The sequence below is a fragment of the Calliphora vicina genome, chromosome 5 (assembly GCF_958450345.1).
Source record: "Calliphora vicina chromosome 5, idCalVici1.1, whole genome shotgun sequence".
Classification (NCBI taxonomy): Eukaryota; Metazoa; Arthropoda; class Insecta; order Diptera; family Calliphoridae; genus Calliphora; species Calliphora vicina.
In genome coordinates this window covers 89,831,735-89,858,162 of record NC_088784.1, presented here as the reverse complement: position 1 = coordinate 89,858,162, position 26,428 = coordinate 89,831,735, and the positions used below count along the sequence as shown (strand labels likewise).

The 26,428-nt window shown below is 30.0% G+C and overlaps 2 protein-coding genes across 2 annotated transcripts; both read left to right on the top strand.

The window, feature by feature from the left end:
* Positions 1–3,651: 3,651 nt before the first annotated feature.
* LOC135960921 (uncharacterized) lies at positions 3,652–5,186 on the top strand. Its single transcript, XM_065512324.1, has 3 exons — positions 3,652–4,357; positions 4,428–4,618; positions 5,011–5,186. The coding sequence occupies exons 1-3, from the start codon at positions 3,684–3,686 to the stop codon at positions 5,106–5,108; spliced, it is 963 nt and encodes a 320-aa protein (XP_065368396.1). The 5' UTR covers positions 3,652–3,683; the 3' UTR covers positions 5,109–5,186.
* Positions 5,187–11,968: 6,782 nt separating this feature from the next.
* On the top strand, positions 11,969–23,911 carry ari-2 (E3 ubiquitin-protein ligase ari-2). The gene is made up of 4 exons (XM_065511069.1): positions 11,969–13,274; positions 21,773–22,335; positions 22,400–23,215; positions 23,442–23,911. Exons 1-4 carry the CDS (start codon positions 13,208–13,210, stop codon positions 23,586–23,588), a joined length of 1,593 nt encoding a protein of 530 aa, XP_065367141.1. The 5' UTR covers positions 11,969–13,207; the 3' UTR covers positions 23,589–23,911.
* The last annotated feature ends 2,517 nt before the right edge of the window (positions 23,912–26,428 follow it).

Sequence of the window (26,428 nt, the reverse complement as noted above, 5' to 3'; positions counted from 1 at the left end):
GTGGGATATCTATCAAAATAAATATTTTTTAACTCAAGACTTACAATTTTTGACTTTTTTTTTTGCAAATACGATTTTTTTTCCAAATGGGCCCTTTTTTTAAAATTTTTTTTGTAGTCAAAAGAAAGCTTAGGTCCATTCCTTTAAGATATTTTTAGTCCCTTAGTGGGATGCGAGTGGGATATCTATCAAAATAAATATTTTGTAACGCAAGACATACAATTTTTTAATTTTTTTTTGCAAAATCAAAATTTTTTTCCAATATGGGCCCTTTTTTAATTTTTTTTTTGCTCAAAAGAAAGCCTAGGTCCATTCCTTTAAGATATTTTTAGTCCCTTAGTGGGATGCGAGTGGGATATCTATCAAAATAAATATTTTGTAACGCAAGACATACAATTTTTTAATTTTTTTTTGCAAAATCGAAATTTTTTTCCAATATGGGACTTTTTTTTAAAAATTTTTTTTTGCTGAAAAAAGAAAGCTTAGGTCTTTTCCTTTAAGACCTATTTTGTCACTTAGGAAGATGTGAGTAGGATATCTATTAAAATAAAAATGTTGTAACTCAAGACATTCAATTATTGACTTTTTTTTGCAAATTCGAATTTTTTTTCAAAATGGGCCCTTTTTTAAAAATTTTTTTTTAGTCAAAAGAAAGCTTAGGTCCATTCCTTTAAGATATTTTAGGTCCCTTAGTGGGATACGAGTGGGATATCTATCAAAATAAATATTTTGTAACACAAGATATACAATTTTTGATTTTTTGGCAAAATCAAAAACTTTTTTGACTTTTTTTTAAAATGGGCCCTTTTTGTAATTTTTTTTTTTTGCTATAAAAAAGCTTAGGCCTATTCCTTTAAGATGGTTTTGATCGCTTAGTGGGATGCGAGTGGGATATATATCAAAATAAATGTTTTGTAACTCAAGACATACAATTTTTGTGTTAAAACATTTATTTTGATAGATATCCCACTCGCATCCCACTAAGGGACTAAAAATATCTTAAAGGAATGGACCTAGGCTTTCTTTTGAGCAAAAAAAAAAAATTAAAAAAGGGCCCATATTGGAAAAATATTTTGATTTTGCAAAAAAAAATTAAAAAATTGTATGTCTTGCGTTACAAAATATTTATTTTGATAGATATCCCACTCGCATCCCACTAAGGGACTAAAAATATCTTAAAGGAATGGACCTAAGCTTTCTTTTGACTACAAAAAAAATTTTAAAAAAAGGGCCCATTTGGAAAAAAAATCGTATTTGCAAAAAAAAAAGTCAAAAATTGTAAGTCTTGAGTTAAAAAATATTTATTTTGATAGATATCCCACTCGCATCCCACTAAGCGACCAAAAGGGTCTTCAAGGATGATATCTAAGCTTTTGTTTGACCTAAAAAAAAAGATTAAAAAAGGGTCCATTTTGAAAAAAAAAAGTCAACAAAGTTTTTGATATTGCAAAAAAAGTCAAAAATTTTATGTTTTGAGTTACAAAATATTTATTTTGATAGATATCCCACTCGCATCCCACTAAGCGACCAAGTAGGTGTTCAAGGAAAATATCTAAACTTTATTTTAAGAAAAAAAAAAAAAAAAGGACCCATTTTAAAAAAAAGTCAAAAAAGTTTTTGATTTCGGAAAAAAAATATTAAAAATTTTTTATTTTTTTTTTTAAATATTTTTTTTCGAAAGATCGAAGAAATAGCTATCTATACTATTTGGGACACATTTTGCTAAGAACAATAGGTAATAAGTTACATGGATAAGAAAAAACCCCTATTTGACCAAATTGTCAAAATTTTACCCCCTATAACTCAGAGAGTTCTCGACCGATGTTGTTGAAAAATTGTGTCTGAGTTACTATCCAATAGAGCTAACCTTGGTGCAAATTTCATCCCGATCGGAAGACATCGATTTCAAAAGTTGGTTCACTTGACATGAAATGCCCCATATGCATTTTGGACAAGATGCTTTTAGTTTGGGAGTTCCATTACATTCTCATGAATTAGATTTCTGACCACAGACTTAAGTTTTGGCTCTCGCTAACCTATATAGTGGACATTTATGGTCAATGCTACCTAGCTTAGTGTTCGGTCTATGAATCTACGATTATATTCAAGGGTAGAAAGTAATACAATGAAACAATACTGACCTATGGAATCCATAAAGAGGGCTATATAGGAAAAGATCTTGTCCTAGAAGATAAATATGATGGCTTTGGCTTCGGTAATAGGTTTACTTCGATAACTATTTCACTTTTATACGACTTCTCGAAAAATTAAAAACCGAACGAATTTGTTCATGCGGCACTATTCTTCCTAATAGAAAATAAACTCCTGGAAATTTGAAACCGGACTTGTTTAGTTACTATAAATAGATGGTTAGAAAGTAAATTTACTTAGCATCGAACTTTCACGGTAGTTAGTCTACAACAGTGTCTAGACGAGACAAAAACAAGTAAGAGAGCTATATTCGGCTGTGCCGAATCTTATATACCCTTCACCAAATTATACTTAAAAATATTTATTTTTTAAATATTTTTATTTAAACAAAATCAAAATTTTTTTTAATGTTTTAAAATTTTTTTTAAAAAAAGTTTTTTCAAAATTTTTTATTTTAAATTTCTTTAATTAATTCTTTTGGAAAAAGAATTTATGACAAAAAAAAATTTTGGGTTAAAAAATATTTTTTTCCGATTTTGACCCATTGTATGTCCAACTTACTATGGTCTTATATACGTCGTTGCAAAGGTCTTTGAAATATCTATCATTAGATATCCATATTGTCTATATTAATGGCTTAGTAATCCAGATTTAGGTGAAAAATAGGTCAAAAATCGAGGTTGTCCTGGTTTTTCCCTCATATCTCAGCCATTTGTGGACCGATTTTCTCGATTTTAAATAGCGACCGAGCCGGAAGATATTGATGTATGAATCGTGTATGTAAGTTATTTGGGGGCTTCGGAAAGTTGATTTCAACACACAGACGGACAGACGGACATGGCTATATCGATTCCGCTATCTATAACGATCCAGAATATATATACTTTATGGGGTCGCAAATGAAAAATGTGGAAATTACAAACGGAATGACAAACTTATATATACCCTTGCCACTCATGGTGAAGGGTATAAATAAAGCAAAATTAAGTTATTATATCTTCATGTGTGGAGTGGACCACGCAGATCAATTACGTCCTTTTCTGCCATCGATCGAAAGTCAAAGAAGTGGAATGAAAACACAAATATTTGAATATTGGCACTAATGGGTCATACAATTTTACGATTTATATCTCATATAAACAGTATTGTAAAAAGCTATCTAATGATAGCTGTAAGTTTCAATTACGTAAATTTTATGACATTAATTAATGTCATCAAATTGCAGACACATGCTTGCATTAAAATAACCTATTAACTGTGAATAGCCTTAATTTAACACCAAAAACTTCCCAAAAACTGTAGGGGGTTATTGCAATATGTTTTGGCATGCTGCTAAAAAAGAAATAAACAACAAATTATCTGATTCTATGTATTTTTTTGAAATATTCTTCTATATATTGAATAGATAGATAACAATACAATTTGTCTATTACTTCAAAATTTCATCGAAAAACTATAAAAACACAACATGTAACAAGCTCAGGTATCAGTATACAGTTTGTTTGCTGCTGCAACTATTAATAAAACTCGAAATGAAACTGTTTGCATTTGCCGTATTGATAATGGCCTTGGCCAATATGGCCTGGTCTGCTTCGGTGGGCAAGCCTGGCTGTGGTGGTAGTACTTCATCCAAGAATATACAGCTAACCAATCCCAAAAATCCTCCCAGAGAGTGTGTCTACAAGATTAATGCCTACAGCAGCAATGTATGTCAATTGCGCATTGAGTTTGGCTACACCTTGGCACCACCCTCGTTGCCTGGCCAGGACAATGATCTGAAATATGTGCAGTGTGATAAAGATTACTTCCAAGCTGGGGATGTGAAACTGTGCGGCACTGAATCGGCACAACACATCTATTTGCCTTTCAATCGTACGGCTGGCGTAACAAGTGTAGAACTTATGGTGGCTTTGGCAAATCGTGTGAGCTATAATAATTTACCCACTCCCAAGTGGAATATATTTGTGACACAATTGGAGTGTCCGGTTGGCGCTGCTATTCGTGGTGTAGTACCAATTGAACCTGCATTGGGCAGTTCTACCATTAAGGATGGTTTCTTTGTGGCCCCTCCTGGTTGTTTGCAGTATTTCCCTTATGCTGAGGGCACGGTGACCTCATTCAATTTTGATCAGGGGAAGGGTATTTACCCTGGTAAATTGAATTATGCTATATGTTTCCGTCGTACCGAAGACACCAAGGCTTTAGTGTAAATTATTAACTATTTTTTACAGGTTTAGAAAGTTTATAATCAAATATTTTCTTTCGTTTATTTGTAGTTTAAAATCGAACTTTTTCCTTTTGGGTGCCGCTTCGGAGGAAAATGAAACCGATGAATATTGTTATGCCAATCCAACTAACAATGGCATTAGCTCCGATTATTTAATGATACCACAGGCTGAAATTAAAGTAACAGGCAAACGGGCCACCTATTTCTGTGGTGACAGCATACAAGGAGTGGAAGTTGTTAGTAAGTAGATAATGTATATGATTTAATGAAAGGACCTCAATCCTTCTTTCTATTTAATGTGAATAGTTTTTTGGGGCACATTACAATCTAGGTTCTAAATGTAACTCGTTCTCTTTAAAATGTGAAAGGTTGAAGCCTATTATCTTATACTTATTGAGAAATGCAAATCAATTTATAATCAATAATTTCGAATTCTCAATTTCAATTGATTTTTTTTTACATCAATTTACATTTCAGATTCAGATTTAATATTCTGAAAATTAAATCTTAACATTAAATTTTTATTTTCTTAATAGTTTTCTTTGTTATTTATCAATATTAATTTGGATTTCTTTAATTTCTATTTGAATGCTGTAGAATAATAAATGTTAATACTGAATTTTACTTTCCAGGCACAAATCCCGGACCATTAATGCTATTGTTCAATAGTGATGGCTTATATACAAAAGAATCAGGATTTTCATTTAACTATAATGTGACTACGAAATAATTGCAATATTTAATATTTTTTTATAATAAATAAATCTAAAGTATAAAGTTTGGAAAATGGCAGATATCTGTAAATATTGAAATAACGGACAATTTTTATTTTTGTTTAAGTCTGCTTTGTTGCAGAGTAGGTATACAAGATTCCATTATTATTTTATTCTATAAATGTAGTATGTTTTTTTAAACTTGAATGCTAAACAAATCTAGTAAATTTGAATTTATTTTAAAAATTACATTTATCTGTTTTTGAATACTGAAATTAAGGAATATAGTTTAAAACAAGTAAGAGAGCTATATTCGGCTGTGCCGAATCTTATACTTCAAAATAAAAATTTTAAATATTTTTAGGTAAACAAAACTTTTTTTTTTGATTTTTTTGGAAAAAAATTTTTCTTTTTTTTAAATGTAAAAAATTTTTTTTTAATTTTAAAATTTTTCTTTCTGTGTTTTCAATTTTTTTTTTTATGGTGAAAAAAAAAATTCGGGTTAAAAAATATTTTTTCCGATTTTGACCCATTGTAGGTTCAACTTACTATGGTCTTATATACGTCGTTGCAAAGGTCTTTGGAATATCTATCAGTAGATATCCATATTGTCTATATTGTTACGAAATTGTACTTGAATTCAAATATAACGATTTTAACGGCTGATTTAAAGTTGCATAATGCTTTCAAATAGCAGTGCTGTAATAGCAAACTTTAACATATCTGTGGGCATTATTAACATTGAATAAAAGCTTTCAGTTGACCATTGATCGTAAGTATGGCTGTTTGCTGCGACCGTATATTCGAATTGGAATATTCAGTTAAAGAACATTGTAGAAATAGAGCTTTCTAGATGGTAATGCAGTGTTATAAATAGTGGCAGAGGTTGCAGTCGTGAGTGAGTTTATCAGAGACGCTATTCGAATAAACATCAACTGAGTGCCTTAAAGTGTGCTGTATTTTTCAAGTGAATTCGTGTACATTATAAAGTGTCTGTATTTCTGTGAATTTATAAACGTGTATAAAAAAAAAACATTGAGTGACTATTTAATTCTGTTGTTGTACATTTTTAAATAAATAAAGAGTTGTTACAATTTTCAAACTACTAAAAGGCTTTTATTTGCAATCAAAAGTATCCGGTTTATTTAAAAGAAATAAACCAGCGCACAGTGGTTTCCCTTATGTGAACAAGCGGTCAATAATCAATATCTGCAAAACTAAAAAAGCTGGGGTCTTCAAAATTTGGCACCTCATAGCATGTCCGAAGAACTTAAAGTTTGCAAATTTTTAAGAAAAAATATTAACAACTGTAACCACAGTAGCCCTTTGATCTTTCAAGGGTTAATTGGCTTTTAGATTTGTTTTATGAATTTTTGAAATAAAATATTTCAGTATGAAAATTTGTTTGTTTTAAACAATTTAAGTAAATTTTTATTCCATTTTAATTCATTTAAATTATACACTGAAAAAAAAAACTAAATCAAAAAGTTATACAAAGTTATATAATGCAATATGAGGTATTACTAAGTAATATAAGGTAGTAAGGTAAAATAGGGCATTAATATATATATATATATATCAAATATTAATCAAATTTAAAAATCCTTGACTTAAACTACTTGTTTTCTTTGTTGGTAAGTTTGGCCTCCAGAAATAAATGGATCTGAACTTAAAACAGCCTATTTAGAAGTTCTGTATTTGTAGCATTGCGCGATATTTTTCGGTAACGTTTTATATGCTTATTTTTCGCTTCAGCTGCTTCCTCCGATAATTCACCTATTGACACTACTACAAGCTTGCTTACCTCAGCTCCATGGATCAGATTTTTATGTACCGATGCAAAAATAAGACGGTGCACAGAGGGATTTTGGTGTCAAAAAGTCAATTTTTCAAACACTTAATATCAACAATCAAATGATGCAATTTTGTAGAGAAATGTTTATAGATGAAATGTACACTTATAGTTTTAAGAAAAAATTTATTTTATTTTATTTTTAGAAAATTGAACTAAAGTCCATGCAAGGGTGTTAGCTAAAATTTACTTATATTTTCACGCAATTCAGTGGTATAATTTTCCTAATAATACCATTTACCTTTAACATATTTGAAAAATATAACATTTCAACATCAGTAAAAAAAAATTATGCGGAAACCATAAACCGTTAAGAAGACATGCCCAAATCTATAAGACTCTAATTATTATTGTATTTTTGATTTTCCATGGAGAAAAAAAAATGTAGTCCCACTTTCCCCCAAGCTCTTTTTTTAATAAAATGAAAGGTGGGAGTGTCTTGTTTCGATTAAAAAAAGAATAGTTTTCGGAACAGGATGAAAACTTAACATTTTTTGTCGAATAATAAACGAAATATCCAAAAAATTCTTATCTATGTATGGGTTTCGTGGGCGGTGGGCGTGACCGATTTTATTGAAACTCGACATGTGTTCCTTTTTGGTTTCAATAAATGTATGTACCAAATGTCTAGACTTTTGCTTGGATATAAACAATATTATGCGAAAAAATCAATTTGGATTGTATGGGCAGTGGGCGTGGACTTTTTTGATAAAATTTAATTTTTTTTTTTAATTTAGTCTATATAATTCTCGGTGCCAAATTTCAATACTCTACGACCACCCCTTATAATTTTTGCTCAAAAATGTATTGCATTTGGATTGCATGGGCGGTATGCGGTGGGCATGTCCGCTTTTAATAAAACTTACGTTCTTCTTTTGTTTCAGAAAATATATGTACCAAATTTCTAGACTTTTACTTGAATAGGGAAAATTTTATGCGAACAAATCTATTTGGATTGTATGGGCAGTGGGCGTGGTCGATTTTGATAAAATTTTACTTGTTTCTTAGTTTGGTCCATATAATTATCTGTGCCAAATTTCAGCGCTCTACAACCACTCCTTACACTTTTTGCAAAAAATGTATGAAGCATTCTTCTGTGGGGCGGGTTAGTATATTACAGATTACACTCCCATCCGCAAATTTCCGCAACTAACTTCAGCACTTTTATTATCTTAAGAATCAGATTAATACAATGAAAAAGAAACCTACGGGGGAATCTTGGGGGAACACAACTAAAACTTTAAGTAAACATAATGAAGTTTTACAAAAAAGTAACAAACATATAGGTTAACTAAAACATTAATTTCACAAGAATTACAACACAAGTTAGTTTTTATTATTTTCAAAAGATAAAATAAAAACATTTAACTTCAAAATCCATTGAAAATAATTTAATTTTGTAGACTACAGCAATTGCAAGACCGTTTTGAAGTGCACTTTTGCTTTGAATTATTCTTCCAGCGTTCAGCTGCGCTTTGCAAATGAATATTTGCTCATGCTTTCAATTTTATTTTTAAAAAGTCCCGTTAGATTTCCAGTAAAAACCGGTTTGCCATTAAAAAGATTGGATATTTAAGACACAATTCTTTAGCATTTTGTCTAAATATTTTGTGATCGTTTTATTTATTTTTGGCCTATGGGCGGAACCACTGTGCAGCGTTTTGAAAAGGTTAAAACGTAACAATATTAATGTCTTAGTAATCCTGTTTTTTTCCTCATATCTCTGCCATTTGTGGACCGATTTTGCTGATTTTAAATAGGAATTATTGAAGATTTGGATCCCGAAGATATCTGGGGTCTTCAGAAAATTGATTTCAACAGACAGACGGACGGACATGGCTTAATCGACTCCGTTATCCGTTTATAGGGTCGGAAAATTATATTGTACCCTTCTCACGAAGGTGAAGGGTATAATAATCACAATAATTACATACATAGAAACATATATTTTTGATTTTTATCAAATTTGTCTGCCATATAATTGATTTTTTATAAAAAATTTTATCATAGATAGATATTATTTACCTATACAAAAATCAGTTGTTTAAATATTTAAAATCTTAAGAAAATAAATTCAGTAAATATTAACCCCCGTATTCATAAAAAAGTTTTAAATTTAAACAATATTTTAAAGCAAAATTTCCATACAAAATTTGATTTTAAAACGTTGTTTAAATTTAAAATTCGTTTATGAATAGGTACGAAATTATTATTTCTAAATAATAAACTCACCTGAAATAGGTACAATTTACATTTCTTTATTACATTATTATTATTATTATTACATTATTCTATTAAATACCCGTAACCGATTACCGTTTTATTAACACCAGCTAAAGAATTACAACTCTAGTTTACATCCTTATTAAATTCAAGGCAATGTTTTTGTTTCTGTAAAAACCGTAAACTCTTCATTTACTAGTAATAAATTAAGTAAATTAAGTTCACTTTTTCTCTTGCACCGCTTTTATTTCTTTATTTAGATTTTTCTCTTTCGTTCTCATTCATGTTTTTTCTACAACAACAACACATTTGAATGCATAGCATCACGGCATACACGCAAAATCATGTGCAAAGGGCTTTAGCTTAGAAAAACAACAACAACAACTAACACATTTATAATTTAGCTTTTCACCGATTTACATAGGTATTTTATTAATAAAAACTTTATTTTTTAAGGCAATGATTTGTTATAATTTTAAATAACTATTTTATTTAATTACTAAGCCCATTTAATATTTTATTTAACACTTTACACTATATATAATTTTATATTAATGACGAGACAACACAAAGTATAACGACGAATTTAAAACGAACGATTTTAGAGGAGACCGTGATAATAACTAAAATATTTGGCAAGAGCAGACAGAGTTGCCAGTTCAAATTGAATTCTATTTGATAGGAGGATTTCATTAACCGGATATTGATTTAATGGTAGAAAGAAAGCTATAGGAAGAATTCCATATTCTTATTCGAATTTTAAATTGATAAAAAAATTAATAAATTTTAAATTTGTACCAAATAAGTGATTGGTCTATTTTTGTCACGATAAACGTCAAAATGGTTGTCAAGATAAAAAATTATATATCCATTTATTAGTATTATTGCTCCGTTATGACAAAATTGTTAGGGCTTTTGTTAGACAACTTTGTCCTGACAACAAACGTCATTAATTGTTATGATAAGTATTTGGCAAGTATAGACAAGGGGTTATAGACAATAATAGCCACTAATAATGTCTCGAATTATATATTTTGGGTCATTTGACATTTGTTGTGCAGAGAGAAGTCAATTGGTTACTTTATACCAGGGGTGCCCACAAGTTCCTTATGGAAGAGTAAACACCAATACATTTAAAGAAAAGCTACTTTTTATTCAATATTTGTTGTTGCTAAAACCAATTCATACAAAGAAAAATGAAAAAAAAACACACTTTCAACACACACATTTTTAAAATATCATACGATAAACAAAAACAAAATCTACATGGATGATCGCAGTCGTCAATGTTTACCAGCAAAGCATACGAAAGTGTTGTTGCTTTCAACATGCGTGTATTCAGTGAATAACGAAAAAAAAATAATAAGACAAAGTTGTTTGTGTATTTTGTATTGCTACCCAGCGGCGAAAAGAAGTAGTAAGAAGGCCTTCTGGAAGGCCTTATTTATCAGACACAAGGCCTCATTGCTCCATTCCATACTCATATATTTTTTACACACGATGTCCTAGCCAGCCAAGGCCTTCTTCAACAGGCCTGATAGAAGGCCTTCTTCAACAGGCCTGGCAGCAGGCCTTCTTCACAGGCTTGTTTTCAGGCCTTTTGTAAATAAATTTTGTTAAATAAATTGAATCTTTGATTAAGCCTAAACTATGTTGAAAATTTAATAACTTACCCGGCCTAAGCGATATCTTATTTATTTTAATTTTTTTATAATAAAATCCAATAATGACCAAGTAAAAAATTCTCACAACCGCTTTGTTCAAGAATTAAAGCAAAACTATTTTAAGTTTACTTCTTTTTCTCTCTTCACTTTTTGCATTTTTTTGTATTTGTAGTTTTGTCTTTGGAATGTGAGTTTTTAACGGTATTTTCTGCTTGTACTACGTTTGTAGCAACAAAAAGAAGGGAGCAAGTAGGCCTTCCATAAGGTCTTCCTGAGAAGGCAAGCGAGCATGAGTACTGGATCTAAAAAAAGGTCTAGGAAGGCCTTATAGCTGAAGGCCTCAAAAATTTCGCCGCTGGGTAGTGCTGAGTGCTCTAGTGAGTATACAAAACACACAGCCTATAGCTAAGAGCAATTACAAAAACAAAAGAGTACCAAGAGTATAGGGCTTGGGCATGACTGCTTTATACATTCAGACGTGAAGTCAATTGTCACATTAGTGTATCTAAGTAATCTATAGTGTAGTCACTTTAAACGTTTATTTTGTACTGCACTTTAAAAAGTAGTTATAAAAAGTAGTTATTTTATCCACCAGAAGTAATTTATTGGATAATTATCGGAAGAAGGTTTCTTTTCAAGCAATCGGTTATTGGACTGTCTATGTATGGGATGTCTTTTTAACTGACTATTTGAGGACAATTATCTATCACCCGTACATTTTACAATAACTAGTTATGTATTTGATCAATTAGACTACTTGAAGCAGCTATATCTATCAGACGGTATCATTATAAGTATGTTGGTGTTTGAGACAGGAAAGACTTGAAGGACAACCAATCCCCCACCCACATTTCTTCTTCAACAAACACAGTCAAAAACTGCAAAAAAAAATCACATTTCCTACTTTTAGGATGACAAATTTGAATGACCTTGAAAAATTTGAAATAACGGTATTTCTAGTGAATTTCTAAAAATTCAACACTAGTTTTATTCATCACAAACTCTAGCGGCCAGTAGTGACGTTTAAAACAAATTGGCATTACTTTTAACTTTTGGGAAACTAGACACCACTTAAGTAATGCTAACATTCATGGGTGAATTACTGTGTTTTACTAAGAAAAAGCAGCATTTCCCATAATATTCATTACATTTACGACGCCTTTCGGAAGAAAAAGAGTTTTTTTTTATAGTTTACAATACATTTTATACAGAAAAGTATTTTTAAATAATTTAAAAGTATAATTAAACAGATATATATTTGAATTTATAGTTGAAAAAGTGCTTAAAAAAGAGTTATGAACTAATAAAAAACGCAACGAATAATTAAAACAAAGAAATCTTTTTCTTTAATACTGAAAGAAGACAAAAGAAAGAAAAAACTAAGTAGATAATTGAGCAAGCAAACAACCTCCCGCTGATGTCTCAAGGGAAAAGGGGAGCAGTTTTTTTTGTTATACTCTCACACAAACAACAAAATATTCTAACTGGACATTTGATTGTTGTTGCTAAAAATTATAAACAAGAAAAATGTTTTTAAAGAGTTAAATAAAATAAAGTTTTTACTTAAATGGAAAATTTAATTTAACAATTACATAAAAATTCAACCCTCTACGTATTTGTATTACTTGTAACAAAAACAAGTTATTAATACGCCTCCACCAAAAAAAAACAAAAAGCTATTGTACAACCAGCCACCCCTTCGTCACTGCAAAAAGCAGAAAAACACACACACCCAGAGAAGTCAACCAGCCATTAGCAGCAGTACGAAATAAAAATCCTGTTTTCCCTTTAAACTTGTTTCTCCAGCTGAAAAAAAAACATCCACCAGTTTTTGTTTCAATCTGAACACAGAATTAAATAAAATATAAACAAAAGAAAAACTAAAAACAATAATCAGCTGTAACACGTTCATTTTCGTCGTCATCGTAAATTCAATTCTCTTTTTACATCCCTGGTCTAGTGTCTGGTTTATAGCTGCATTTAGTTGTTGTTATTATTGTTGCTGCTGGCGAACATTCTTGTTTCGGTTTTTCGAAGCTCCCCTACATTTCTACCAAAACAATCGACGTGGTTGTTGTTCTTGTTTTCATTTTCATCGAAACTTCACAAGGGGTCACTTTTTCCAGTGTAAAATTACGTGAAATTTTGTGCACGCGCGTGTGTTTTTTAAAGTGCATTTTTATATATAGTATGCATGTGTTAGTGCCTGTGAAATATTAAAAAAAAATATATATAAAGAATTTTTACTCATCATTTACTTGGCCATTTTTTATTTCGTCAACTAAAAAATTACAACAAAATCTTTAACTGCAGTTGGATTATTTGCTGCTTCAAACTTTAATTGCCCATAACAAACTCAAATACATAAATAAAAATCATGTCAGCCGATTCGGATATGGAATATTCGGATAATGATTGCGAATACGAAGATTATTACAATTCAGGTAAGTTACTGACCGACTGATCTTGAATAAGGGATATTTTAATAATATTTTTTTCGTTTTATTTCATATGTTATAAAAATGTAAAATATATGTAGTCGTTATAGACCGACTATATATAATTTTACACTTTGCACTGTGTTAAATTTTAAAATGCAGTCAACTAAATTTTCGTGTAGTTAATATAGCTTTCTAGATTCTGATTTGTTAAGTATGTATCTTCAACATATAGCCGAGATATAAAATGTTACTACACCATTTCCAATTGTACCTACATATATTATAAATTTCCAATTAAATTTCAGAAATTTCTAATTATATTTCTAAAAATTCCAATTAAATTTCAGAAATTTCGAATTTACAATTTAATTTATTTACACTTAAAAACTTGTATTTCAAAATTTTTCAGAAATTTCTATTTGTACCTATTTCCATAGGTATTGCTTTTAGAATTTTCTGAAATACAATTGGATATTTGTGAAATACAATTGGAGATTTATTGAAATACCTACAAATGGATGTTTCTGAAATACAATTAGAAATTTCTTATATATAATTAGAAAATTCTGAAATTCAATTACAAAATTCTGAAATACAATTGGAAAATTCTGAAATTCAATCAGAAATATAATTGGAAATTTCTGAAATTCAATTAGAAATTTCTGAAATAAAATTGGAAAGGGTGTAGAACCTTATACATTATTAGCCAATAAGAAGTAAATTTTTGCAAATATTAAAAAAATTCTTAAGAAATTTTGTATTTTATTAATACCTACATACAAAATTTAAAGTTCTCCCGAATTTCGGAAATCGTTTTTGTTTGGTTTTTATAATAGATTCAAGTTTATTATTTAATAGATGCGTGAAAATAGCTAAAGAATAATTGTTAAAAACTTTTGAAATGTTTAAACATTTTTTGATCTCATCAATAATAGATTTTAAAGTTTTTTTTTAGAAATCCTTTTCTTATCAAAATAGGATGCTGCATAATGATAACCCAAAAATTACATCTTCCATTTTCCAAAGATTTTCGTTAAATCTTTCTGCCGAGCCATTTCTTAAGGTTTAGAAACAAGAAATAATCACTGCGGATAAATCCGGAAAATAGGGCGTAAGAGGGAGAATTTCGTAGCTTAATTCATGGAATTTTGCCATGGAAACTGCAAATATGTGCAGCCTTTTGTGCACCCGAATGTGAGCAAATGCAGCAGCAATCTTGGGGAAAGCTTTCTCATACCCCAGTGATCATTCAATATTGGAACCACTGAGCAATGTGAGATAACTATGGCTTCCACAATCTCTCGCACTTTCAATCTCCGATCGGCCAACACCATATCGTGATTTTTTCAATTGTTTCAGGAGTAAACACCTCAACCCAATAAGCACCAAAGCCTCAAAAATTCATGCACTTGAATATTTTGTTTTTAACTTGAACAATATTTGAAAAAAATTAAATATTTTTCAGACAAAAAACATATGGCTTGAATTTATGTTTCTTTTTTACTGGAGAATGCTATTGATATAAAGTGTTATACAACATTAATTCAATTGTTTGACTATAATTCAAGACTTGAGTTACACTTGATTCCAGTAAAAATGCTTATTGGAAAGTGATTTAGGGAGATCAATAAGTTTATTAAAATAAAAACAACAAAACAAATTAAAAAAGAGGTTATATGTATCATTAAGGTTTTAAAATAAACCATGACACAACAATCAGTAGAAAATAAATTCTAATTATACAATTCTTGTGACCTCAAATATAAAAAAAATATGAAAAAAATCAAAATCAAAGTTTGACGTTATAGGGCTAAATATTGAAAACTCTCCCTAATGATTCTACCTTCTACAATTATTCAGCCTAACTACGAAAGCATTAAAATCGATTTTAAGTCCATAACGTTGACTATTATTTTAAATTTCGTACCATAAAACAAATTTGAAATATAGTTTAAATTGTTGTTTTATTATTTAAAAAAAAGCTTTTTGTTAGGAACTTTTATGTACAATTTGTTTTTACAATTTTTGGAAATTTCTTCTTTTTATTTACATTCATTGAAAAATATTTTCAATTATTTGAATGCAGGGCACACTAAGAAAGGTGACTGCATCACTACAACAATACAAAAACAACAGGTACTTTGTTTTTGTTAAAAAGTATGTGAACTGTCAAAGTTGCCTGTTGTTTCGTCACAACAACCACAAGTGAATTGACAATTCAAACTGAATAAAAAAATAATCAGCTGTTTTATCGCAGTCACCTTTCTAAGTGTGCCCTGATTGAATGTATATATTGGAAAGCTTCAAAACCTTTTTTCAAATAAAACAAAAGTTCTATTTTAAAATAAAGTCGACTTTAACAAAAATTTCTTTCATAGTTAGGGCCATTGTATTATGAAATAAACCAAAACAAAGTTTTTCAAAATATAAGAAAAAAAAAACAGAATTTGGATACAAATTTTTTTATAATATGTTTTTGAAAATTTAAAGAAATGTACTTTAAACAAATAGATACTTCAAATATTTATTACTTTAACAACAACACAAGCTCTAAATTTTAAGTTTCTTATATCGGAGGTAGGTTCCGTTTCCAACTCTCGTAAAACTCAATAAACACAAAAACGTGTTCATATTTTCAATTTATTTTTTAGATTTAAAAGAAAAAAATCCACAGTTTATAGGGATTAAAAGCAGAAAATAGGAAATCATGACCTAACCTGTGTGTTTATTTATTATATTGAGTTTCATTAACCTTTAAGTATTAAAACAAAATCTAATGAACTTGTTACAGTCACACTAAACTAAAAAACCTAACATTGAAAAATAATCTTTAACACAGAAGTAACAGACAAAAGGACGGATCAACTAACAGACAGACAGACCTGCAAGACATAAAAGACAATATGTAAGGAATAATACGTTTTAGTCGTAAAATAAAAATACAAACAAAAATTTTCCACACACTCACTCGCATTAATAAACCTAGAGTAGAAAAATGTACTATGTAGGCATATCATATGGTTATTGACCCCCTACTTTAGTAGTAAAGTAACAGAACATAGAAAATACAATAATAATAATAACAACAACTGCTACTACAACCAAACAACAACATAAAAAAGTCATCATCAATGTGGTTGGTTGTTGGTTTGTTGTGTTTACCTTTGTTCTTATAAGTGAGTAGAAAAGATGTATGATTTCATAGTAAAAAATCCCACTAAAGATCATTTATCTCTAGCACTCACTGGTACGTTGACGTTTGTAGGTCTCATAAAATTGAAATTCTTAGGGAATAATAACAATTACAACCCCCCATTAATACAATGTCTGGTTATATGTTAACTTATAGTTATAATTTCGGTTAAAACATAACTATTACATTGTAATAATGAAAATTAATAATATGTATATTCTTTAATTAAGTTTAAAAATAAATTTCTTATGAAATTAAATATTTCTGTTATTTTTAAATAAAGGATTTTAATTTTAGAATTGTTTATTTAAAATATTCATTACAACATCTTTAAGCTAAAGCAAAATGTCTGTATTTGTTGGTATTTTTCATAACAAAACAAAGAAACCAGCTAAGAAGGTGATAACGCTGAAAACATATACACACACAAAACACTTCGCCTGAACTTGAAATTATATCCACTTAAAGCACGTCTTTGTAACGTCAGTGGTCGGCATATAGAGAACGTAAGGCATTTCGGATTGTAGTTGTGTATTTTCTCTAAATCATGCGTTTGTTACCCAATGTCACTCAAAATCCTGTTTTATAAACATAAAGCCAAATTTTGAAACTACAATTTGCAAAATTTAAGGGAATTAATACTTGGAATTAATACACGATTTTCACTGGAAAAGAGTGCTATTATACTGAAAATATCACCAGTGACATGTTGTTTCAATGAATTTTGTTGAGTCTATTCATTCGGCCCCTAATACTTAAGGCTGCCGAAGTTTATTGTAAGGAAATTGTTGTATATACTTGGTTGCGTACTCAAATTCATGTGCAATCTATGTATATATTTCGTTTATTCAGGTACTGTGGTTGTTAAATTTTGTAAATGTAATGCTTAGATACAGTATCGGCCATAACTAAAGCACCCTCTCAATGGATTTTTTCAAATCATAATTTTTTTGATAAAAAAGTTGTTGAATGTTCATATAATAATATTCATTTACACAAAACGCAAGGGGCAAAACAAAAGCACCCCCTTATAAGATGATTACAAATTTGACTACGCTACTACATATTTGCGATTTGAGTTAACGACACCCACAACTAATTCATTTAAAAATTCAAGAAGAAAAAAAAAATTTACTGTGAAAAAGACAAGTGCATACTCCAGTGAATTTAAAATTGAAGACTGGAAGGCTGGCTTATCACGACATGAATTGAGTAAAAATATTCAATTTACAGATCAGGTTTTTCCAGGTTCATTTCAAAGTTTTTGCAGACTGCTCGTATATCACCGGTGCATTCTGGAGGACGTCCTCGTAAAACCACACGATATAATGATTCGTTGATCAAAACAGCAATTCAAAAAGATCCTACAGCATCAGCTAGTCAAGTAAGAACATGTTAAAGATTATGCATTAGAGAAAGAACAATCCGTAGAAGAGCAGTAGAAATAGGATTATTCGTCGAGCAACGTGCAAAAAAAAATTTATATTAACTAAAAAAAAAAGCTAAACTGGAGTTTGCCAAAGCCCACATCGACTGGAGTGTCTCACGAATCCAAATACTTAAAAAGTTCCGATGGATTAAGACGTGTACGCATACCAAAAGGAGAACGACTGAAACCTAAGTATTGCAAAGGAACAATTAAACATGGAGGTGGCAATGTTGCTTTGCTGGTCAATGAATTGGACCAATTCATAAAATTGATGGGATTATGGATCAGTTCATGTACCGTGATATACTGAAAGATGTAATGTTGCCTTATGCCAGTCAAGAGATGCCACTTATAGGGAACTTACAACAGGATAACGATACTAAGCACACCTCCAAAGTTTGTAAGACTTGGCTACAGAGTAATAAGATTCAAGTTCTTCATTGGCCTGCTCAATCTCCTTATCTCAATCCTATTGAGAACTTGTGGGAGATTGTTAATATAAAAATCAATCGTGAAAATTGCCGGTCAATTTTCACGATTTGCCATTAAAACAGTCGTTAAAATAGCCTGCGAATTAATACCGCAAGACAACATAAAAAGTGTAATTAAAAGTGTGTTATATTAGTATTTCCATGAAGGGGTGTCCGTTTCATTTTCTATCTTTAAATATTTATTCATTTTAAGTTCCCTCTTATAGATTAACTTTAAAAGTGTTTATCAATAATAAATATATTAACAAATGAAAATAATACATAATTGATATTTAAAACTTTATTTTCATAAAAATAAATATAATCACACCTATCGCGAATCAATATTTCACATGAGATATGTTCCCATTTCCCATTTTTCGTTCATAAACTTTGTTCACGTGAAAAAATTCCCCATGTTGTGAAATTTTTAGATGTAATTTTGTAAACAATAAACAGCTGCTACGAACAAAATCAACTATTGTGAATGAAAAGTTTAGGGGAATATCACGATAGCAATTTTCCCTTCGAGAGAAATGGATATTTCATGGGAACATAAATTTCACATGTTTTTCACGATAGGGGTGAATATGAAAAACAATCACTATTTTTGGCCGATACTATATGACCAACTAAAACAGAAATATTCCTAAATCTAATGTTTATAACAATAGTAAATGAGCAAAAACTTTGTTTAATTTCAATAATTTATTTTCGTGAATGTTGGCCTTATCACTAAAAAAACCAGCCTCAACAATTCCAATGGGAAATGAAAGTAGACCATTAAGTTAACAGAACTGCCAAAGGGTTTTGAAAAGTTAGCTCGAATTTCATTTTTATGGCTTCTTGAAGTTGGGCCATTTTTACGATGAGTGAAAATTTAAAGGAGGGAAAAAAAAAACGTATAAATATATAAAAATATATAATGGAATGTAATTGTGCATACTTATTGTTGCTTAATGTGGAAATATAGGCGTGGTCAAATATAAAGAAATTATTAATTTTGGATTAAAATCCACTACAAGACATTCATTGTATTTTTCAGAAAAGTTCAACTTCAAGAAGCCATAAAAATGAAATTCGAAATAACTTTTCAAAACTCTTTGGCAGTTTTGTTAAGTTAATGGTCTACTTTCATTTTCCATTGGAGTTGTTGAGGCTGGCGATGACCCGAAATTTGTTGCTCAATGTAATAAAACAAGTATGAGAGCTTTATTCGGCAGTACCGAATCTTATATACCCTTCACCAAATTATATTTTCAAATAAAATTTTTAAATATTTTAAGGTAAACTAAACTAAAATAAAATTATTATTTTTAAAATTTGAAATTAAAAAAAAATTTTTTTTTTAATTTATTAGTGTTTTTTTTGGAAATTTAGGAAATGAAAAAAATTTTCTGACAAAAAAATTGTTTGGTTAAAAAAAAAACGTGTTAAAAAATATTTTTCTAGATTTTGACCCATTGTATGTCTTTATATTCGCAGTTACAAAGGTCTTTGAAATATCTATCATTAGATATCCATATTGTCTCAGAAATAGGTAAAAATCGAGGTTGTCTTTGTTTTTTCCTTATATCTCAGCCAATTGTGGGCCGATTTCCTCGAATTTAAATAGCAACCGAACCGGGTCTATAGCGGATATATTGATGTATGAATCATGTATATAAGTTATTTGAAGGCCAGGGAAAGTTGTTTTGAACATATTCATGGTGAAGGGTATTAAATGAAAAATAAATAAAAACTTAATAAAACAATTGAAATTCCACCTTTAATATTATTTGTATGCATTTAGAAGTACTCTACTCACTTCTGTTCCCCACTGTATGTATTAAGTGTGTGTCACTGTGTGCGTTTGTTTGTATTTTTGTTTGTTTAATAACATTTCATTTGTTTGACGTTTACTATTGCGTAGTTGTTGTTTATATTTTTTCTTCTTCTACCACTAAATATTTGTGATTCATTTACATTCAATACATGTATGTACTTGCCATTTGAATTTTGTTCCTCTATCTCAACTATGATTGTTGATTTTAGCCCTTTGATAACCTTTCATCTATTTATTTAGTTTTTCTATTTTTCTCAGTCTATTTTTGTTTTATTTATTGTATTTTTTTTCTTCAATCTATATTTGATTTGATTCATTATCATTACTAAATCAATAATATTGACATGTTGCTGTTGTTTAAAACACGATTTACAAATATTACAACGTTTATCTCTTAACATTCATTTGTTGTGTCGTTTTAAACTTGCTGCATTGCATGTGTTTTATTGATATTTTCTATTTTTGTTAAAAAAAAAAAAGATTTTTGTAATTTTTGTTGGTGTTACCTACTACCATCATGCATTTCATTTGTTTACATTTTACCTGTAAAAATATCATGTAATACTTTATATATTATATATTACAGATACTCATCACTATATAAACTATTTATATTGTTTAGTATATAACCTTCAATAATAGATATCATAACAAAAGCAAAAAATAATAACTCAAGCGTAAATTTATATATATTTACATGAATATTTTTATATAATTAAGTTGGAGGCGCGTATATAAAAGCACATCCCACCAAAAAAAGGTGTAAGCATTAATTACAGCAGAAACATCAAGAAAAAAATGTTCAAATTTGATATTGGAATTGTTATAAACTAAATGCCTTTTTATACCCTTCACTATCGTGAGAAGGGTATATATAAGTTTGTCATTCCGTTTGTAATTTCAACATTTTTCATTTCCGACCCTATAAAGTATACATATATATTCTGGATCTTTATAGATAGCGGAGTCGATTAAGCCATGTCCGTCAGTCTGTCTGTTGAAATCAATTTTCTGAAGACCCCTGATATCTTCGGGATCCAAATCTTCAATAATTCTGTCAGACATGCTTTCGAGAAGTTTGCTATTTAAAATCAGCAAAATCGGTCCACAAATGGCTGAGATATGAGGAAAAAACCAGGATAACCTCGATTTTTGACCTATATCTGGATTACTAAGTCATTAATATAGACAATATGGATATCTAATGATAGATATTTCAAAGACCTTTGCAACGACGTATATAAGACCATATTAAGTTGGACCTAAAATGGGTCAAAATCGGAAAAATATTTTTTAAAACAAAAATTTTTTTTTAAAATTTAAAAAAAAAAATTTAAATTTAAAAAAAAAATTTAAAATTAAAAAAAAATAATTTTGTTCACTTAAAAATATTAAATTTTTTTTTTAAGTATAATTTGTTGAAGGGTTTTTAAGATTCGGCACAGCCGAATATACATAGCTCTCTTCTTCATATTAAATTTTAAAATGTTTCAAATTTTTATAAAATAAATTGTTTATATGGAAAAAAGAATTATTTAACATATCTCTATAACCTTATCTCCATATTATTACTCTTCCACACAGGTGAAGATTGTGATGTTGAACGTTTAGATCCGAAAAAAACCGATCCGGAATATTTCGAATTCGAATGCCTAACAGTGGAAGAGGTTGAAAAGCTACTCAACGAATCGGTGGAAAAACTCAATACAATACTCCAGATAACACCATCGCTGGCTAAAGTACTGCTGCTCGAGCATGAGTGGGTCAATCAGGTGGTAGTGGATAAATATCGACAAAATGCCAATGCTCTGCTCGTGGAGACACGCATAAAACCGCCCTGTAATAATGCCGATCCAGCATTGGAAACCGAAAATGTAGCCTCAACAAGTGCTCAAGCAGCGGTTAGTGTAGCAACCACAATTGGCACTTTAAGTACGTATAGTAAATCACCAACAGCTACACCCACTCTAAGCAGTATTAGTGGTAGCAGCGGTGGTATGATGAGCAGCTTAACACATCATTATCGCAGTCAATTGTGTCCTGTGTGTGCTACAGTGCAGCTGGGCGATAAATTCTACAGTCTATCCTGTGCCCATTCATTTTGTAAAGACTGTTGGTCAATGTTTTTCGACACGCAAATATTTCAGGTGTGTAGCAATGATTTTTTTCAATTATTTTGGTTATTATTTATTTTTAAATCTTTTTTTTTAGGGAATTTCCACTCAAATTGGTTGTATGGCTCAAAGGTGCAATGTTCGTGTGCCCGAGGATTTGGTGTTGACCCTAGTAACACGCCCTGTTATGCGTGAAAAATACCAACAATTCGCTTTCAAAGACTATGTCAAATCACATCCTGAGCTACGCTTTTGTCCCGGTGCTAATTGTCAAATTATTGTGCGCTCGCGCGAAATTGCCCCCAAACGTGTTGTCTGCACCTCCTGCACTACGAGTTTTTGCTTCAAATGCGGCATGGACTATCATGCTCCCACAGATTGTCAAGTTATTAGAAAATGGTTAACCAAATGTGCTGACGACAGCGAAACGGCCAACTATATAAGCGCCAATACCAAAGACTGTCCCAAATGTCACATCTGCATTGAGAAGAATGGCGGCTGCAATCACATGCAATGTTTCAATTGTAAATACGATTTCTGTTGGATGTGTTTGGGTGACTGGAAGACACACGGTTCAGAATATTATGAATGCTCACGCTATAAAGATAATCCCAATATTGCCAATGAATCGGTGCATGTTCAGGCCAGAGAGGCATTAAAGAAATATTTACATTACTATGAACGTTGGGAGAATCATTCGAAGTCTTTGCAATTGGAACAGCAGACATTGGATCGTTTGCGTACACGCATTAATGACAAGGTTATGAAAGGCCGTGGCACTTGGATCGACTGGCAGTATCTCTTCAATGCCGCTTCTCTGCTGGCGAAATGTCGCTATACCTTGCAATACACTTACCCCTATGCGTATTTCATGGAGAGTGGTTCACGCAAAGATCTCTTTGAATATCAGCAGGTAAGGAGTAGAGTAAATTAACAATAATAAAAGCAAAGAACATTTTACCATCTAAAAATAGTTGTTTGTGTTGTATCACTGATATAGTGATTTATAAGAAAACATTTTAGGAATGAAGAAAAACTCTAATAATCAACATGATTTATTTATAATTGATTTTTTTTCGTAAAGGTTCTTCATCACTGAAACATCATTATTAAATTATTCACTTTCTTTCTTATTACAGGCTCAGCTAGAAGCTGAAATTGAAAATCTCTCGTGGAAAATTGAACGTGCTGAAACAACAGATTTGGGAGATTTAGAAAATCAAATGGATATTGCTGAAAAACGGCGCACTACTTTGCTCAAAGACTTCTTCCCCGTTGAGGTGTAAATCAATCAATTATTATAATATAACAAAATAATATTTATTAGAGTATTTAGTAAAACAATAAAAATAAAAAATTTAATTAAGTATTTGCCAACCCTGCTAAAAGAAGAAAAAATATAAAATAAAATTATAAAAAAAACACAAAATGATTAAACAACTAAATTATGTAGTTAAATATAAATAAAAAATATTTAATAAATTATTATTATAATTTCTTTTGCAATATAAGATTTTTAATCTAAAACAAGTATATTATAAAATTAATAATATTAAAATAAAAAAAAACGACACTAAATAAAAAATTTATTACTTAAAAAAAAATAAAACTTTCATTCATCTAAATTGCTTTTAAAATAGGAGCCGAATTACCGCAATCGATATTGAGTAAAATTTTTATTTGAGATTATAGAATTTCGATACGACAGCTCATTCGTAAGTAATTCGGCCCCAGCATTGTGACATCCCATAAAATATAAATTGTAATATAAACACCATGAGCTTATAAATTTTTTAAATGATTGCTTTACATATTTAAAACAAAAGAAATAAAGTATTGATATTGGTATTTTGTCTTGTTTTAAACTTTACAGAAAAGACGAACTTTTTTTATTTAGCAGAAGATGTGGAAACTTATAGTAATCTAACCCATATATACATAATAAAATAATTATTAATTAACAAATTGTAGTTATATTTTAAATTTGAAATAAAATAATTCTCAGTTTTTATGTAATTTAATGCAAAAGTATTAAAACAACAAGTGTTTTATATACATATCTACTTATTTTGCTATTAAGACAATATTTAAAACATCTAAAGTTAATAAGGAATTTCATTAAAACTATACCAAATTGAAAATACTTCTGTTAGTTAAAATTCATATATTATATTCAGCCCAATTATGAATAAAAATTCCCCGGGAGTTATTTCCCTTTTCATATGTTTAACATTGAATTTGAATAGGAAAAATGGGAAAAGGGAAAAAACTCCAGGGGGATACTCTCTATTGCGAAAGGTAAATGCGATAAGAATACAATTCGGTTCTCTGTGTCGTCTACGCAAACGCTTTCGCATAAAGAAGCAACACAGGCACCACAAAATAAACAATAGCGAAGAATGACAAAATCAAATGTCAAAACTTGTAAATAAAAACATTTTAAACTAATTTTTTGTGCGATGCAAAAACGCAATAAAGGGTACCAATTGTATCATTTTGCTTTCGCATCACAATAGAGAGTAACCACCCTGGGGAATTTTAATTCATAATTGGGCTGATTTTTTTCAAATAAGATATGGGAATCTTAACGTTCTCTTAAGAATTTCTTTAATATCTTTGAATATAAACAATCAAGTAATTTCAAAAGTCTTTTCCTTAAAATATATAATCAAAAATAGAAATATACAGTATAAACTGGATTGATTGATTCGATGTGCAATCCATGTATATTCAGTTGTAATCATTGTCAATGTTTAGCTGAAAGCCGGGTGAAGGGGGAAAAGGCTGGATAAATTGGATAAGATATTCAAACTCTCTGAGCCGAAACAAAATCGTTAAGATTTTGTACTCAGAATAAAAGGAAAGAAATAAAACAAAGTAAATAGGATATTTTCTAATTATTTGGAATATGGATTCATACCAATAAGGAGCAGTAGGAGTATGTTAGATTTGTATCTAGCCGAAAAAGAAGTATTTACGACTCTTTACGATTGATTTAGAACTTAATCACCCTTATCGTGGTTGGCGTATGGGGGTTGTTTTTCTGCTGCTGGAGTTGTCCCATCGCTCTAAATTAATGAAATAATGGATGGATTTATCTATAGAGACATCTTGGAAAGAGTAATGCTTCCAAATTCTGAGGATAATATGCCTCTTCGATGAGTTATTCAGCACGATAACGACCCCAAGCACTCTTCACATGTTGTTAAATCGTGGTTAGCACAAGAAAGAGTTTCGGTAATGGAATGGCCACCACATATACTAGATTTAAATCCCATTGAGAATATTTGGAAAATCGTTAATCAAAGAATCGACCCCGAAAATTGCACTAATTCAGATATTATGTTTCAAGGATTGGTAGATGCTTGGAACGCTATTCCTGCAAATTTTATTACCAATTTGATAGCTTCACTGCCTTGCCGATGTAAGGCCGTCATTGAAAATATAGGATTTGCCACGAAATATTAAGTTTTATAGACAGAAATGTTTTAAAAGCAATTAGTTGCATATGTTTTGACCAATGAAATATCAACCCATACGTAGTTTTTTAATTTTTTTTTCTTTTCAATGCAAACAATTCTGAATTAAATTTCATATTCTTATTTTTAAAGCATTAATTAAAAAATATTATAAGCAAATGAATATTTTTGTTTACATCTTAAACTAGTTTAAACCACTTTTGTAAAATTCTGTTTCTGGTTGCATATGTTTTGACCACCACTGTATATAAGACTTTATTTTTTAATAATAAACGGATAAGATAACATGCTTTAACCTTTAATGATTTAAAGTGAATATGGTACATTTTTAGAACTCTAAACACATTATAATATCTATTGATCAACAACATCCTACTTACTAACAACTTCCACTCCTATTATACTGGCACCACAAGAATAGGTGACACGTTTGTCCGTTAAAGAGGGTAAAAATTTGACAGTATAGCTATCTAAACTATTTGGGACACATTTTGTTAAGAACAATAGGTAATAAGTTACATGGATGATAAAAAAAACACCTGCTTGGCCAAAATGTAAAATTTTGACCCCCTCTAACTCAGAGGGTTCTCCACCTATCTTGTTGATAAATTGTGTATGAACTAATATCCAATAAAACTAACCTATCC

Coding starts and splice junctions, on each gene's coding strand:
- LOC135960921 (XM_065512324.1), top strand. CDS start 3,684: ATGAAACTGTTTGCATTTGCCGTATTGATAATGGCCTTGGCCAATATG. Junction 4,358..4,427: donor GAAGACACCAAGGCTTTAGT/GTAAATTATTAA, acceptor GTTTATTTGTAG/TTTAAAATCGAACTTTTTCC. Junction 4,619..5,010: donor ACAAGGAGTGGAAGTTGTTA/GTAAGTAGATAA, acceptor TTTACTTTCCAG/GCACAAATCCCGGACCATTA.
- ari-2 (XM_065511069.1), top strand. CDS start 13,208: ATGTCAGCCGATTCGGATATGGAATATTCGGATAATGATTGCGAATAC. Junction 13,275..21,772: donor CGAAGATTATTACAATTCAG/GTAAGTTACTGA, acceptor TCTTCCACACAG/GTGAAGATTGTGATGTTGAA. Junction 22,336..22,399: donor TCGACACGCAAATATTTCAG/GTGTGTAGCAAT, acceptor CTTTTTTTTTAG/GGAATTTCCACTCAAATTGG.